Genomic DNA, 15,742 nt, shown 5'->3' with positions numbered 1-15,742 from the left:
CATGCTGGGGGTGGAAGTGAAGGATCCTGGAGATGGGGCAGCCATGAGGGAGAAGGCATTTCTAAGCAGAGCGAGAGGTATCACTTCCTTGAAGCCCCTAGGGCTGGCAGAATTCAGGTGGTGGAAATGGAAAGGAAGGACCTTGGAGAATGGGAACCCTTGTACTTCTCTTTGGGACGCCCTTCCTGGGATCCCCCTCCCTCTAAGGATGACTTTCCCTTCCTAACTTGGACATGTTGCAGCCAGTGCTGCAGCGGCGCTGGCTCAGGAGGTGGCAGGGAGAAGGGCCTAGAAGAGGGAAAAGTGAGGGGCTCAAGTGGGCCAGGCTATAGGACCAGGGCCAGCACGAGTGGCAGGTCTCTCTGTGTCCCAAGCCTGCAGCCCCTAAGAGGTCTGCAACCTTGCTGAGATGCTTACTGGGATCTTGAGTTGGGGGAGCTTCACAGCCACAGAAAGCGCACTCCACCTGTAGTGGTGAGAGCAAAGGTGGGAGAAGGGCAGGGCCTCACACCTTTCTCCACCCTGAGAGTATACTGAGCACAACCTCTGCATGGACTTAGGAAGACTTAAGAAGTTCCCACTCAGGCTCTACCTGAAGGCGCCAGAGTGGAAGGAACTATAAGAGGCTGGTGCCTTTCCAGCAGGGGCTGTGTGACCCCCCAGGCAAGTCCTCACCCTCTCTGAACCTAATTACTTGTTTCAAAAAATGGAGCAGGCACATCTCTCTTACTCTCTCCCCTCCATCCTACCCCTCTCTCCACCCCCACTTTCCTTCCCTCCTCCTTCCTGGGGACAGCATGTATAGCTCGAGGCCATGATTAAGATGGGCCAGGGTTTGGGAACAGAATGGGTTAGGAATAGAGCACTGAGGGTTTGGAAAGGAGGGCACCAGTGTCTTGCAGTCCTTCCTCCAATCCTAATTATTATCTGCCTACAGGCCTTCTTCTGGGTCCTCAGTTTCCAAGGTGGGAGTGGGAAGAAGCGATAGAGACACCAGAAGAGAGAGAGATCTACAGCTCAAGGAGCCGTTGCCTCCAGTTTCAGACTGAAGGAGCTTTGAGGTGTTTAAAATGTGCTGTCTGCACTCACCCAGTGCAACAGACCTCTTTCCCCATGCCCTTCGCTTCCCTGGCTTGATTGTAAAGCCCTGTCTGCTCCTGAGTTCTGGAGTCAGGCTGCCTGGGTTCCAATCCTGGCCCCACTAGGCCATGACCTTGACTCCTTGAGCCTAGAAGTCTCTTCTGTGAAGTCGGGGTGATTGAGCCCCCTTCTCCTGGAGCTATTGAGGACTCAGTGAACCAGAGAAACAATGATACGACAGCTCCTGGCCCATGATAAATGTTCGCTACAATGGCACCTCAAAAACTAATAGAGATGTTGAAGCTAAAGCATCCACATTTGTCTCTTTGCGGCTGTGTAGACACAAGTAGGGCTCTCTTGAAAATACTAATGCAAAATGCTGGAGAGGGAATAAGACCGGGTGCGGGGCTTGGGAATGGGAAAGGAGTCTGTCTGGGCTGCCTCTGGACAGGACAGGTGTGGCTGGGGCAGTGCACCGCTAGCCAGGAGTTTGGGGGACATTGGATGGGCCTTTGAAGAAGGGGAAGGGAAGTGAAGTGTGGTCTTTCTTGACCAGCTGGGAGAGGGGTGGAGTTGGTGGTCTCAGATCTTGGAGGACCCCAGAAGAGTTACTGCCATCCTGGCCAAAGCTCACTGCTCAACACGAACTCCTGGGCCTGGTTCCCCTGTCTCTGCTGGCCCTCTCTCTAGCTCCCTCAGTCTCTGCAGAGCTGGGCAGACCCAGCAGAGTAGCACTTGGTGAACAGGGTTCTTTCCTTGACAGTAGCTGGGGTCCGACATTGCTGCCTGTGAACTGCAAATAGGAAAGTCACCAGCATGTCGGATTCCCATTCCCCTAAAAAGAAGGGCACCATTTTCCCATGCAAGCTGAGGAAGAAAGCAATGTAACCAAGAAATACTAACATTATTTTAAGGTTATTTATATTACATCCAGCATTGAAAAAAATATTTCTCTTAAAGAAAAAGGACTATGATTTATTCGCTCCCTCAGTGAGACTTTGCAGACAGCAATGCTACAGTTTCTTGTCCCAGGCTTCCCTCCTGCTGTATAGGAGCAGTGACTCTAGGCAACAGAAAGCGTTGCTGGAGGGACGCCGGAGGCTCAGATGAGGATGACGAGTAGGTGTGAAGAGACCTAGCGACTCTGAAATCCCAGGTCTCTGGCTGAGATATTCCGGACGCGGGCTGAGCCCAAAGGGCTCAGGGGTCACCGCTCTGAATTCAGAAGCGGGCTTTTGCTCAAGACTGGGGTCTACCCGGCCAAGCTTCAGTTTTCTCCTCTGTTTAAAGGGGGAAAACAAACCAAACCCATTGCTGTCAAGTCGATTCTGATCCATAGCGACCCATATAGGACAGAGTAGAACCACCCCTGAGGATTTCCGGGAAGCGGCTGGTGGATTCGAACTGCCAACCTTTTGGTTAGCAGCCCAGCTCTTATCCACTGCGCCACCAGGACTCCTTTAAAGGGAGGGGGCGTATTAAGTCCCTGCTGGGCTGAACCCACAGGGGAGGCTCCGGAAAGCCAAGCGCGACCAGAGGAAGCGCGTTTCGCGCCTCCGAGTACACGCAAACTTGCGCGATTGTCTTCCGGGCGCCCCATTGTTGAGAGCGTCCGACGTGACTCTGGAGTTGCCATGGTGACTAGGAAATACAGGACCCCGGCGGAAGCCATCGCCAGGAACTTTTCCACCGCAAGCCCCTGTCAGTTTCGCCCGTGTCTTCCGGGTGTGATTGTGGCGGGGGAGCCAGGAGTTCGGGGTCCCCGCCTCAGGTTCCTTCGGTCGCGGCTGCCCCCCGAAAGGCCGGAAAGCCAGCGCCAGGAGGCCACAGGAGCCCGGCTGGGTGCTCGCGGCTGAAGGGGAAGAAAAATGATGGGTCTCGACCAAGCAATCGTTTTGGTGACGGATCCTTCCAGTTTGGGGTTTGGCGGCGCTCGTCGCCCGCATCCCCAGCCGCCTCCCTTCACCTCCTCAAGGTCATTACTAGAGTTTTCACTCGCAGCTCCAGGCAGGGTGGCCCCCTCCCCTACGTTGTGCAGACCTCCTCTGCAGCTGGGGGCTTCTCTCGGAAAGTTTCTCTAGAAGCTGTGAAAGAAAGGAGGGAAGGACGCTGGGTTTGCCAGGCAGATTTGGCTGGTCATTCCAGCGTCAGTAAAACAGCTTTTTTTGGGTTCTCTTGACCCAGGTAGGCGGCCCAAGTCCGGAAGCCTGGCCAGACCTCAGGAACTTCCAGAATCACAGGCCTGGCTCACTTGGCCCTAGGGTGAAAGTTGCCTGCATCTTTGAGTTGATTTAGGAGATACCAACCTGAGTTTATTTAAGGGCATCACTGTTCTCCCAACTGCCATCTCCTTTGTTCTCTTAGCTGCTATGTCCTTGGAATCTCTTTGGCGTAGATTCCCAGAGAAAATATCGTCCCTCCCCCCGCCTTAAATAAAGCCTTTATGAAACATCAGATCGAATTCTCTCCGGTGGGGACGCCTTCCTCTGAGTGGACGCGCAGGCTGGAAAGGGGTCCTGGTGCAGCCCGAACTGGAGTCACAGTTTCGTCTCTGGTTTTGAATCTGGCCCTTTGAGCGGGCTTAGCACGTGTGGATTTAATTTCCCTTGCTTTCTTTTCTCCCCCCCCCCCAACCCTCTGTGTGTGAGGGAACAAGAAAAATAGTCAGCAGTGTCGACAGCGCGACACCGTTCCTTTTGCCAAAGAAAATTTGTCTTTCCAGAGCCCCGGAGAGCGGCAGGCTCCCAAGTTTCCATCGCACCCTTGAGGTGAGGGAGGGATGTCCAGACAGGCCCCCACCTGCACCCCAGACTGGAGGTATTAGCTTAAGTCTCTATCATACAGGGGCAGAGTCCTGGACTTCGGTATATTTTTACCCCACACCTATTGTGGCTGCTGGACAAAGGCTGATGGTGTAGACACCGTGAATATGGCCCCAGGCCTTTCGGAGGGTTCTGGGCGGCAGATTTGGTTGATGTTTGCAGGCTAGTGGGATAAGAGGCAGCTGCAGGTTCTCTCATCCTAAATCCCTCACCCTGTTCTCCCACAGGAATTGGAGGGGGCCACAAACAATGGCCCCCTTTGCGTTGTTCCAGACATCCCTTGCTGTTGCCTTCTCTGCTTTGTGGAGTTTGCAGGCTCCCAGCGTTGTTATCAGCCGGGCCTCTGAAGTGAGGCTTCCTCTTTCATTTCTGGTCTCATTAGCCCCACCAAGGAAAAAATCTCACCCGCCAAACTTCGGGAGGGCAGAGGAATATGTCCAAAACACACGGAACACCACCAACATGAATAAGGATAGCAGCAATAATTCTTGGAGGGCATATTAGAGAATAGTGGATACGGAAATAATAATAACAATAACAGCCAGCAATCTTTGCAGATACTTCTAGTCGAACGGAAAAAAGCTAGGAGCTGAATAAGACACTGGGAATGGAGATGTGTGGCCTTGGAAAAAAATAATGGAGTCAGATTTAACCAGGCAAGAGGAAAATTGACCCCCTGAGAAACGAGGGAACTTCTCACCCTCGGACTGACTCTTTTGCAAAATGAGTTGGTCGAAGTTCATTTTTTTCATACTTTTTACTATTGTAATTCTTATTAATTTTCCCAGGCCCATTCGAACTTCTTCCTACTTTCTGCCCCCAGTGGAGACCCGGGTCAGGCTGACACACATAGGGAGAGAAATAGAGGGAATGAGCGAGTTCTCTTCTAAGAGGAATGAAATAATGGTAGTTTTGGGTGCAACATTGTTAAAAACAAGGGGAAAAAATGAATGAGAAAAGATAACAGCAAGTGTTCCTCTCTTTTGTTTTGACTTTTTAAATACTCTTACTTTCCTGCTTCCTGGTCCATTGCAGTGTCAAAATTCGGGCCGGGATTTTCCAAAGAAAGAAAAATACTTGTCAGGAGAAAATCGAACTGGGGAGCAGTTGTGGGGGAGAGCCAGTGCACCCCCCAAAAGGAAGGGGGGTTGTGTATTGCAGATGGCTGTCGGGTTTATTGCCAAATGATTGAGGGAAAGAATGGGGATACTCAAATCTAGTTGGAGGTCTTCAGTTTACTTCATCCCCAGTGCGGGCTCCAGAGGGCATGAGAAAGCGGGCCTGGGATTCTGGGCTTGCAGACGCCTCTGCCAGCTGGGCCCGGTCGTTGTGGGGCCAAGCAGAGGATGCGAGAGGAGTCAGCGGAGAGGAGCTCTCCCAGCTCGAGTCTCGCCTTCCCCTTCCAGCCCTGGCTGGGCTGCAGCCTCCGCTTCCCGGCCCCCTTGGCCCAGAGGTCAAATCGGAGCTCATCTAGAGACTTGGGGAGAAGGATTTCGAGTTGCATTCTTGGCAACTGGGAGCAAACACTGCTTTGAACGACCCTCGGATTGGGGAATAGATCATTATTAGTAACTTGGGAAACGAAAGCTAAGCTCGGGGAAGCCGCCGCGGCCAGGCCGAGAGGAGGGACGCGGATTCCGCTCGCTGGAAGCGGCCCGGGCTGCAGCCGTGATGGCCCGGGCGTCCGTTGCCGGAGCTGGAAGCCACCGCCCACTCTCCCCGCGGGCCTGACCTTGGCTCCGGAGGCTGCTTGGCCGACCGCGTTCCTGCCGAGTTCGCTGCAGCTCCAGCCCCGGGCGGACGGGCCTGGAGCCAGGCCATGCTTCCGAAAACTCTGGGGGCTGGGCGCGGGCAACACCCGGGATTGAACCCTAAGGCTGGGGGCAAGTCCAGACTCAGACGTCCGGCTCTGCCTGGGCCCCTTGGCGGGGAACTTACGCTTCTGGAGGGCCCGGCCCTCTCTCTCCGACCTGGGCAAGCCTAGCTCCTCTCTCCGCGCAGCCAGAGGCGTCTACGCGGTACGTTTCGCAACTGAACCGATCCCGTTGGCAGCAGCGCGCAAAAGCTTGGGCTCATCCGCCATCGGCTGCTTAGAAATTATGTCCATTGATCAGACCACAAGTAATAATCAGACTCACTACAAAACAAAATAGAGGACCTTGTTCTGCTGCGTGTCCTAGCGCTGTAATTTTTCTCTGTAGAAATTACCCCTCTCCAGCACCCCCTCAACCACCCACTCGCACCGCACCCCCGCGGGGCCACGCTGGACCAAGCGCAGCCCGGGACCCAGCTAATGGAATATTCGAAGGATGGCCTTTCTCTTAGCAAGAAACTTTTCGGGCAACTGCCTTTCTCCCTCCTAGCGATAACCCAGTAATTACTTCTACACAGGTCTGCAAGCCAGGGAACTAAGCTATCACGCCCCAAGTAGAACCAGCTAGGAGGGCGCCAAAACGCTCACTTATCTAGAGCGCTTTCTCGGAAGAAATAATGATTAAATAATAGGAATAATTTCTTGCCTTCTGCAAGAGTCCTCATTTCTCCAGAGAAGCTTGATTTCTTCCCAATCGGGGGCTGAGGTGGACCTCTACCTCCCTTTCTCCCAAAGCCCCCCTCCCTTTTCCCTCCCTAAGAAAATTGATCTTGGCTCTATTTGTGTCTGATGTTTGCCACCCCCATTTCCCCGGAGAGCGCCGGGTTTGTTTATTTCTTTATTTATTCCTGGGCCTAGGCGTCCGGGACTTGTCCTGTACAGACCCAGGACTGATAGGGAACACGCAGAGAAGAGAACCTCCTGCCGCTGCCCCCCAGTCGAGCATGACAGCGCGCGGGCCAGTTGCGTGACTCGTGACGTCTCCAAGTCCTATAGGTGCAGCGGCTGGTGAGATAGTCCACATCGCCTGGTTGACTCTTTATTTTATTGGGGTATGCCTGGTAATAAACAGTAATATTTAATTTGTCGGAGACCACAAACCAACTTCGAGCTGGGAGGTACCGGCTTGTCTTGACAGATCCTGGAAAGAGGCCTGGCCCAAAAGGGATCTCTTTTGGGGGTTCTTTTTCAAGCTCTTCACCTGAACGCCCTCTTCCCCAGCGAGGTGCCACTCCTGGCTTCTGCTCTGGAAAGAAGAGGTGGGATTTTTGGAGGTGAGTGTCGCCCTGGCGAGCTGAGCGGGGCGGTAGTAGGTTTCTCTCGGCACTTGGCCTGCTGTGGCCCTTGCTTCCCGCCCCAACTCGTCCCTCTAGAATTTCCTCCGCCCTCGTTGCGGCTTTTCAGGGTCGAAATAATGTATGTATTCTCTTGCGTTTTGCCTCTGCGTGTCAACTGGCAAGAATGGTTTTAAACCCGCAAGGTTTAAATCCTGATGGCGCTCGGTGACCGGCACCAGTCCGCGTTGTGCGGCCCTTCAACAACTATGCGAATCTGGCTGGACAATTACTTAGAGGAATCCAGCTTTTCCGTCCCAGGAGGTGCCTGAAGATTATTTATGGGACTTTATTTTATCCACAAATCTCTGAGAATTTAAAGGGATTGGAGAGATTTTTCTAGATTTCCCTTCCCTGAACCAGACACGCGGGGATCCAGGCTCCTGAAGCCACGTTTGTTTTCTGTCGCAGGCCGGACTCTGCATCGCTAGCAGGCCCCAAAGCGGCCCAGCTGATATTGTGAAAGAGTGAGGGTGTCTTTCCAAATAAATAAACTGCCTTGGCAAAAGTCTGTTGGAAAACAAACCTGGAAGGTGGAGCGGGGGAAAACTGTAGCCAAACAGCTGGCCGGTTTTCTCCCATGATGTGCCACCGCTCAGTGTTGGACAGTCCACTCGCCACAGGGTTGTAGGAGGCGGCTGCTGACCTCGGGGGCATTTCTCTCCCTCCATCCTTCTCCCTAGATGTTGATCCGCAGGCCTGAGTCCCTAAAGGACCCCGGAAAGGAACAGGGACATGGGGTACGGGAGACGAGGGTGGGTCATGGAATGAGACCCCTGACATTTATTCCAAGCCCGACCCCCAATATGTGGTGCTCCAGTCTGGCTCCTCGCAGGCGGAGACGCTACAAATCGTGTGTTTACGCTTCTATTGACCTCTTCAACTCGACCCTCAAAATACGTTTCAGGGAGGGGGAGGGCAGGGAGAGGAGCCAAGTGAAGACGAAAACCCCAGGCAGCCCCCAATGACTGTTTGGTTATTTTCGTATACTGCCTTGTGTACAGCTCAAACCCAGGAGGTCTGGTGGCCGGATGCGGGGGAGGGTTGGGGAGGGTGCATGGAGAGATCTCAGGCTCCCTTCCAAACGCACCTTCACCCCGCCTTCACCCCAGTGTCTCTGAGAGTCGGGGTGATGAGTGGGGCGGAGGGAGACGTCAGGGCGGCCAGCTCCGGCCCGGTGTAGCGTGGACCAGCCAGGCAGGGTCATGCTGCTCTCTGCCGGGAGGTCAGCGCCGCCGAGAGAACGCGGGCGAGGCAGCTGAGGCGCACTGTGTGTGTGTGTGAGTGTGGTATGTGCTTGTACACGTACTGTGTTCAGACTGGGCTTTCTGCACAGCTCGCGACACCGAGATCACTTCCCGGGCAGAAGCCGATCGGGTTTGCGATGATTTGTGCAGGATTTTTGCAGCTACAGCGCACTCGGGGAAGCGGAGATGGATGGAGGTGGGGAAAGAGGTGGGGAGGAGGGGGTGATCTTGAGGTCTGGGTTTGTGAGTCGCATTGTGGTTTGAGAGTTAGGGAAATCTGGTGGGAAAGGTGGTGGGGGAGGGAGGGAGAGAGGAAGAGAGAAAAGAGAGAAAGAGAGGCGGCGGGCAGTCCGAGCTCCCAGCTAGTTGTACAGGCGATTTCAGTGCTTTGCAAATATCAGGCAGCCTAGCGTCTCTGCGCTCAGCTGAGTCTGCTTGTATTTCTCAGAGAGAGAGAGAGAGAGAGAGAGAGAGTGACAGAGAGAGAGTGTGTGTGTGTAGAGAGAGAGAGAGAGAAAGAGAGAGAGAGAGAGCCTCTTACCGCGATCTCGGATTCCAGAACTTTTAACCCTGAAAGCGGCGTTCAGAAACGACTTCTACCATTCCCGCGGCTTCCTCCCGTCTCCCAACTTTCCCTCCCTGGGCGTGCAAGGGAGGAGGGGGGCCCTGAGATTCTGCCCTTGCGGGTGTCCTGGAGGCTGCTGTTTCGCGTCCTCTGGAACCTTTCTGGCGCCTGACCTCTTGGAAGTATTCAGGGAGCGCGAGCGCAGAAGAGGTGTGTTGGAGGTGGGCAGTCGCCGCGGAGGCTCCAGCGGTGGGTGTTCCTTTGTAGGCGGCAGTAGCCGCTAGCCTGGGCCAGCAGTCCCCAGCATAACCCAGCAGCCACCATGCCCGCGCCCCCGCCTCGCCGCCGGCTTCCCTGCTAGGAGCAAGCGTGGATGCGGTGAATGAGCCGGCTTCACCGAGTGAGGTAACCCGCCCCGCGGCTGGCACGGGAGGCTCAGGATGGAGCCCGCCTGCTGGATCGGCTCCGGGAGGCGCGAAATGGGGGGACTCCAGCCTGGTCCTGGATTATAGGGGTGCCTGGCTGGCAGAGCTTTCAGGCGGCCGGGAGCTCCCTAGCGCATGGAGCCGAGAGGCCGCCGCGGCTGGGCTAGCAGCGTGGAGGTTTGCAGGACGCGCGGCCTGGTTCTGTCAACGCATCTTGTTAGCTCCCCCGCCAGCCTCGAGCTCCCCGGGATCCTGGAGACGGCCGGGGGTGGAAGTCTCCCTGGGGCCAGCAGTGAATGGGAGCTCATGTGGGGGCGCTAGCCCCCCGCTTTCTTTCTTTTTGCCAGCAGACTGCTGGGCTCTGGTCACCACCTCCCCAATCCCCAAGTCGAGGTGAGGCAAGCTGCCTGAGGCTTGGGCCGCAGAAGCTGGCTTTCTCCTTGGCCCCATTTCTGGGTCTTCAGAATCGGGGGGCGGGGTCCAGGCTTTCTCTTAGGCGACATTTAAGATTTGGGGGACCATCCTTTGCACCCTCTTCACGGCATTCCTGGGTTTTTCGGAAGGAAAATCCCTACTTGGGAGTGTGGAGGAGATTGGAAGGAGATCAGAGAGGAGGCAAGCTCATCCGGGCTTAAACATTTCTGTAACTGTTATTTCGCTTATTCCAACTCCGGGTGCCCGCAAACCCTGGCGGTTCTACGCGTTGCATCGGATCCAGATAACATGTCTGAGACCTGATTTTGTCCTGCCAACCTGTAACCAGGTCTCTACAGCCCCAGTGAACCAGGCCTGGCCGAAACTCGGAGAAGCTCTTCCAGGCCTGGCCGCTCGACAAAATGCCCGCCCCGGGCTTAGAGAGCCTAGGAAGCAGAGAGAACGCACAGCTTCGGCTGGCTGCAGAGCGCGGGCCAGACGCGCGTCTCTTTGCCATCTTCTGTGAAGATGTTTTCCTTTCCTCGCCCGGCTTTCTGTTTGGCTGATTTTAATTTTTTAACCTTTCTTGCTTAAGGTTGGGGGAAAGGGAGGGCTTTTAATTTTAAAGGACTTAAATTTAAGGCCTGTAACTGAGAAACAATGAACGCCCGTTCTCTTTTGCACAGGGGCTCCGGACAGGGCACATCTTTCCCAGCGTATGTTTTCGGTTTTGCAAGAGGCGGGTTATTTCAGGCGTTTTGCCTCCTTCAGAAAAATATTCCTCTAGCCGGGTTTAACAAAGAGAGCTCCGACGGCCTCCTGTAATTCGAAGAAGAGAAAAAAAAATCTCCAAAGGACATTGGGTTTTTGTTTTGTTTTGTGTTTGGTTCGTACCCAATGGTTTCCAAAAATACCGACGCCTTATCTTTATTGGCTCTTCCAGAAGTCCAGACAAATTTGACGGACAGCTCTCTTATCGCGGGGAGCCTGCGCAGCAGAGGTGCGGGCCTTGCCTCCTCCGGGTCTGACGCGGGGCTTTTTGCAAGAGATTGTGCGTGGTCATAAAATAGTAGTAATGATAACAGCAACAGGCCTTTCCGCAGTCTCCTTTAGCAGAGTACGGAGGTACTGGTCGCTGGTAACCGGGGACCAAACTGTCCCTCCTGCCGCTAGAACGACGCTCTCCAACCCTTTCTCTGCTTCTCTCTCCTCCCTGCCCTCAGAGCAGAACCCGGCGCGGGCACAGGGCCCCGGGCGCACTATGGCCGACGCAGACGAGGGGTTTGGCCTGGCACACACACCTCTGGAGCCAGAGTCGAAGGACTTGCCCTGTGACTCGAAACCCGAGAGCACTCTAGGGGCCGCCAGCAAGTCCCCCTCGTCCCCGCAGGCCGCCTTCACCCAGCAGGTAAGAAGACCTTGAGCCTCGGAGTCCTTTTACAGAGACTGAAGCCTGTGGAGGAGCACAGCCCCTTCTGGGGATGTGGGGGAGGGCGGGGAGGAAGCCCGTGGCCTCTTATTATCTCCTTTTGTTTTTATTCCCACTGTTCCCGGCCCTGCCTTCCCAAAACCAATACCAAATCTACCTTATTGTGGCAATTATTCTGATGGCAAGGGGATTCGGGAGATATATTTAATTATTTTTGAGAAACCTCAATTATTCAGCTATTTGGGGCTAGCTAACAATCGCCCGGATAATTTCCTTCCCGGGGCACTCCGTGTAGACTCGGCCCTAAGCAGCTCATTAAGGGCCGGGTCAGCGGCCGCTTCAGGGCGGCGTGAGCGATGGTTTGACCCCTCTTCAGATCTTTGGTAGCCTTCGCCTGCACCCGCCTCCCCCGCGCCTTGGCCCAGCCCTGCGCGGCCCACCATTTGTCTTGAGGTTGGGGCCTGGCCGGCTGGCACGTCCTTCCCGGCGGCTGGGAGCGCGTGAGGCTGCGTGGGGAGGACCGCGCAGCCGCGGGCTCGCCTGGCTGGGCGCTGGGCCCAAGCGGAGCGTGGAGCCTCCCGCATGCTCTGCCCCCTCAACTCCTGCACACTTGGTGCTCGGGGGTGGCCTTGTAGACGCTGATGATTTTTAGATAGGGTGTCAGATGGCGCTAAGTGGAATGAATTGACCAGAAGAGGTACTTGGGTATAGCGAAAACCTTTCATTGGTGGGAATTCCATGTCCTTCTTGGTTGTTTCCTGTTCTCTCTCTTTGCCCTTCACACCTTGGGGAAATGTGTGTATATTTTTGTATAGAAGCAGCGAGAGTGTGGGCACATATTTGGGAAACGAACAGATTTTTTTTTTTAAGGAAAAGCAAACCCACTTATTAGGCGGTTAGACACCATTTCAAAACGGAGACGTTGTATGTAATGTTTTTTGCGTTGGTTTTGTAAAATAACTTTTAGTTGAAAGTGGAATAGTTAAATGGTTTCGGCTAGTGCTGCATAAGCAAAACAGCTCCGAGTGAACAGAGCTGTATAGAGGAGGACTGGAAAGCTTTTTAGTATAGACACTGAGAATAATTTTGTCCTGGCCTTAGAGACTCTATCATAGTATATAAATGTTCTTAGTTTTTAAAAAAGATTTCACAGATGCTCATATTTTCACCCACCGTGGTGAATAAACACGCATATATACAATGTTTGTATAGGTACCTGGGTGTCTACATAAGATATCCTGAGTGGGGTTTTTTTTTTTTTTTCTAGGTGGAGTTTTTTTTTTTTTACCCCTTGCTTCTCAGCTAAAGCGAATGGAAACTGGCCTGGAGTTTTTCTCAGCCCCATCCTCCCCACGGCCATTCCAGAGAACCCTGGATGATGGAGGGAATTACTCTCTAGCATTCTGTGGGTGGCTTAGAAGGAGAGTACCCTGAGGACATCAAGTAGTGGTTGCAGACCTCCTCCCAGGCTAAGCGGACACAGGGACTCTGAGGAAGTCTGCTGCTGGCTCCAGAGCCCCCTTGCCTTGCAGGGCTGGGCCCTTTTGCAGCCTTCCAGCTGACACCACTCCAGAGGAAAGAAGGAGCAGGGCTCTGTGTTTCCAGGGCAATCGGGGCTCCCGCATCGGCAAGGGAAGGCCCTCAGCTGCCCCTCTTTGTCCAGGCCTGACTTGTCTCTCCTTCCGACAGGGCATGGAAGGAATCAAGGTATTTCTCCACGAACGAGAGCTGTGGCTGAAATTCCACGAAGTGGGAACGGAAATGATCATAACCAAGGCTGGAAGGTGAGGTGGTCACTCTCGTGGAGGCGACACTGGGACACTGTGGGAGAGACAAAGATGAAGGTGGATGGTAGAGGCGAGCAAAGCAGAAGGGGGAAAGGAGAGGGAACAGAGAGAAAGAAGAGAAGGGGGTAGAAGGGGGTGGTGGTGGACGGGATAACATTTTCTTTGACCCAATTCTGTTAAGAAAGGCGTAGGAGACTTCTCCACTGATCTGAAGCAGGTGGGGGAAATGGCTGAAACCCTCAACTCTGGAAACTGGGCATCTCTTCCACCTTATATTTAGGAAGAATAAAGAGCTTGGGAGGCCATGCTATCTGGACGGATTAGTAATGAGAGAAAGAGAGAAGGATAAGTGGGGAGAGAAAGGAAAAATACAGAGGCACAGAGGAGACCTGTAGATGCCACTGGCTTTGGGTTTCACCCGGTCTCGGACTTGATTCTTTGCTCCCGCTTCCCACCCTTCGTGACCTTGGAGTGGTTCCAAGGTCCCACCCGATGGCCAAATACCGAATCGTTGAATGTATTCGCTACCTCTTTCATTGTTTATAGAAAGCAGGCGAAGCCTTTGAAACTGAACTGGGGCTCGGCCGGGCTCTATATACAGACACCGATAAACACGGCAGCTTCGCCGGGACACTCACCCCGGAGTTCCTCTTAAAAGCTCGAGGAGTCTTAGCTGAAAATGCTAGACTGATGGGGGCGGGGTGGCCAAGTCCTGCTGCTCTGTAAATGTGTGTGCGAGTGTGCGCGTGCGTGTGCACTCAGGTCTGAGGACATCCCTGCCACATCTCTATTTGTCCTATCTGGTCCTCTGCGTCCCGAAAGTCTGAGAACCCTGTGTTCGCTCTGAGCAGGCTTATGAAGCTCCGGAAAGAGGCCGGTAGGCCCAAGCCACCGGGTGTGTGAAAGGGGAGGGTGGAGCCGCCTCACCAGACGCCCCCAGGTCTCCAGCTGAAGCCTCCAGCAGTAAACTGGCAACAGTGACATTTATTATTATTTGAAATTAAACAATGTCTGCTCCCCCCACCCCCTTCCCCCGCCCCAAGGCCTGATGAACCAGGAGGCGCGTCTGTTTACACCAGCGAATGAGGGCTTCTTCCCCTTTCGCCGAGGAAGGAAAGACACGGTCGGTGCTTCCTACACCCTCCCCCCCTCCCAGCCTGAGCGGAGAGAATTTAACTATAAAAGGCCTGCGAAGCCGCCTGCGCCTCCGCCTCCAGGCGTGCCGGGCAAACACCGCAAGGCTTGGGTTCCGTGGCTTGAGGGGAGAGGCCTCCACGCACCTCTTCCCGCCATCCCGGAGTGAGTCACGACCCGGTGACCTGTTCTTCCGCCCCAGGCCAGCCTTGCTTTCTGGGATCCCTCGAGGCGGGATGGGAATTTTGGAGTGCGCCGGTGCGCGCGGACAGGTCGCGGATTCAGCGTAATTCCGTGGCGCGCGCGGTCTTTCTAACCACCGAATCCTGTCTGAAACCAAATCCTTTGCGGAGGGCGAAGAAGTTTAAATTCTCCGAGGAAGAGTGCCAGGCTCCATGGAGTGGTTGAGACATTTAGAAAGAAACTAATGCCTGAGACTCCTGGTAGAGGTCAGCCACTGAGCTGTTCCGGGAAGCAAAAGTCCCCCACTTCCGGGGGACCAAAGCCAGGGCAGGAGGCAGGTGCGCACCCACGGACGTGAAGCCACGCGTGCATGTCCAGGGAGCGAACAACTTGGTGTCCACGTGACACCGCAGCGCTGGACGGGCAAAAACACCTGGCGGAGCCGAGGAGGAGGCAGCTCTGTACCTAATAGCCCCTGCGTCCCCCCCCCCGCCCCCCAAAATAAGTGCCTGGCTCTGAAAAGAGCAAGAGTGAGGCCTTCTTCAAAACCAGTTCTTTCAAAGCGCTTGCCTCCTGGTTTCTATTTTCCTCCCAGATACACCCGTTTGCCTGCCTTCTTGTTTCTCATACCTTTGCCTTCTTCCTCCCCTAACTCCAAGGGAAACCTGGGATGGATCTTGACGATAGCGGAGCGGGGACCAGTTTGTCTTCCATGTTCCGCAAGGAATCGCCCCTCTCATTAAAATTTGTGGACGCACTTGTCAGAATTTTGGTATTAATGCAATCAATCTCCCTCTCTCCATCTTTCTGTCCCTTTCCCTCCTCCTCTTCCCTAGGCGGATGTTTCCCAGCTATAAAGTGAAGGTGACTGGCCTGAACCCCAAAACGAAGTACATTCTCCTCATGGACATCGTTCCCGCCGATGACCACAGATACAAGTTCGCGGATAATAAATGGTAGGCCCGCAGTGGCAGGTGGGAAGGGCAGGGAGCAAAGTGGAAACCAAACTATCCCCTTCTATGCAACCGATGAACATGTTGGGAGCTCCTACTGTGTGCTAGAGGCTTTTGTGTGCCTATCTATAGCATCCTCCTGACAACTGCAAGAAGAAGGAACAACACACCCATTAGCTTCCATTTTACAGATGAGAAAACTGAGGCTCAGAGGAAGTGAGGTGCTTACACAAGTTGCTGTATCTATGGGTTGTGGGTTTTTAAAAAGGGGGATTGTTACCAAGTGCTGGAGGTATTTCTGGGGGCATAAAGCCATTTATAGTTATTTTTTATGAGTTACCTGCTTTGAAGACGCCTTTTTATGAAATTGCAAAATCGCCCGTGGAATTCGAATTAAACAGGCAAGAGAGGAGAGGCCCATTCCTCGGTTAGACTGCTCTTGTGGCTGCCAGGAGTGCAGACGTCCCCTTTGAAAGCCCTGAAGGAGTTTTTTGAG

The 15,742-nt window shown here is 54.1% G+C and overlaps 1 protein-coding gene across 10 annotated transcripts in view; it reads left to right on the top strand.

Moving 5' to 3' along the window:
* Positions 1-15,742, top strand: part of TBX5 (T-box transcription factor 5) — a 109,399-nt gene that overhangs the window by 40,830 nt on the left and 52,827 nt on the right. Inside the window, exons 1-5 of one of the 10 annotated variants that reach the window (XM_049865239.1) lie at positions 8,656-9,326; positions 10,704-10,760; positions 10,984-11,168; positions 12,879-12,973; positions 15,130-15,249. In XM_049865239.1, the coding sequence (XP_049721196.1) occupies positions 11,022-11,168; positions 12,879-12,973; positions 15,130-15,249 (362 nt within the window). In that variant the 5' untranslated portion in view covers positions 8,656-9,326; positions 10,704-10,760; positions 10,984-11,021. Of the gene's footprint in view, positions 1-6,663; positions 7,050-8,150; positions 8,553-8,655; positions 11,169-12,878; positions 12,974-15,129; positions 15,250-15,742 lie in introns of those variants that run through there. The other 9 variants (XM_049865234.1, XM_049865237.1, XM_049865235.1 and 6 more) reach the window with 9 other exon arrangements.

The sequence above is a fragment of the Elephas maximus genome, chromosome 22, assembly GCF_024166365.1.
Source record: "Elephas maximus indicus isolate mEleMax1 chromosome 22, mEleMax1 primary haplotype, whole genome shotgun sequence".
Classification (NCBI taxonomy): Eukaryota; Metazoa; Chordata; class Mammalia; order Proboscidea; family Elephantidae; genus Elephas; species Elephas maximus.
Note: the sequence above shows the minus strand (reverse complement) of the source record. Positions and strands in the feature narration are given on the sequence as shown.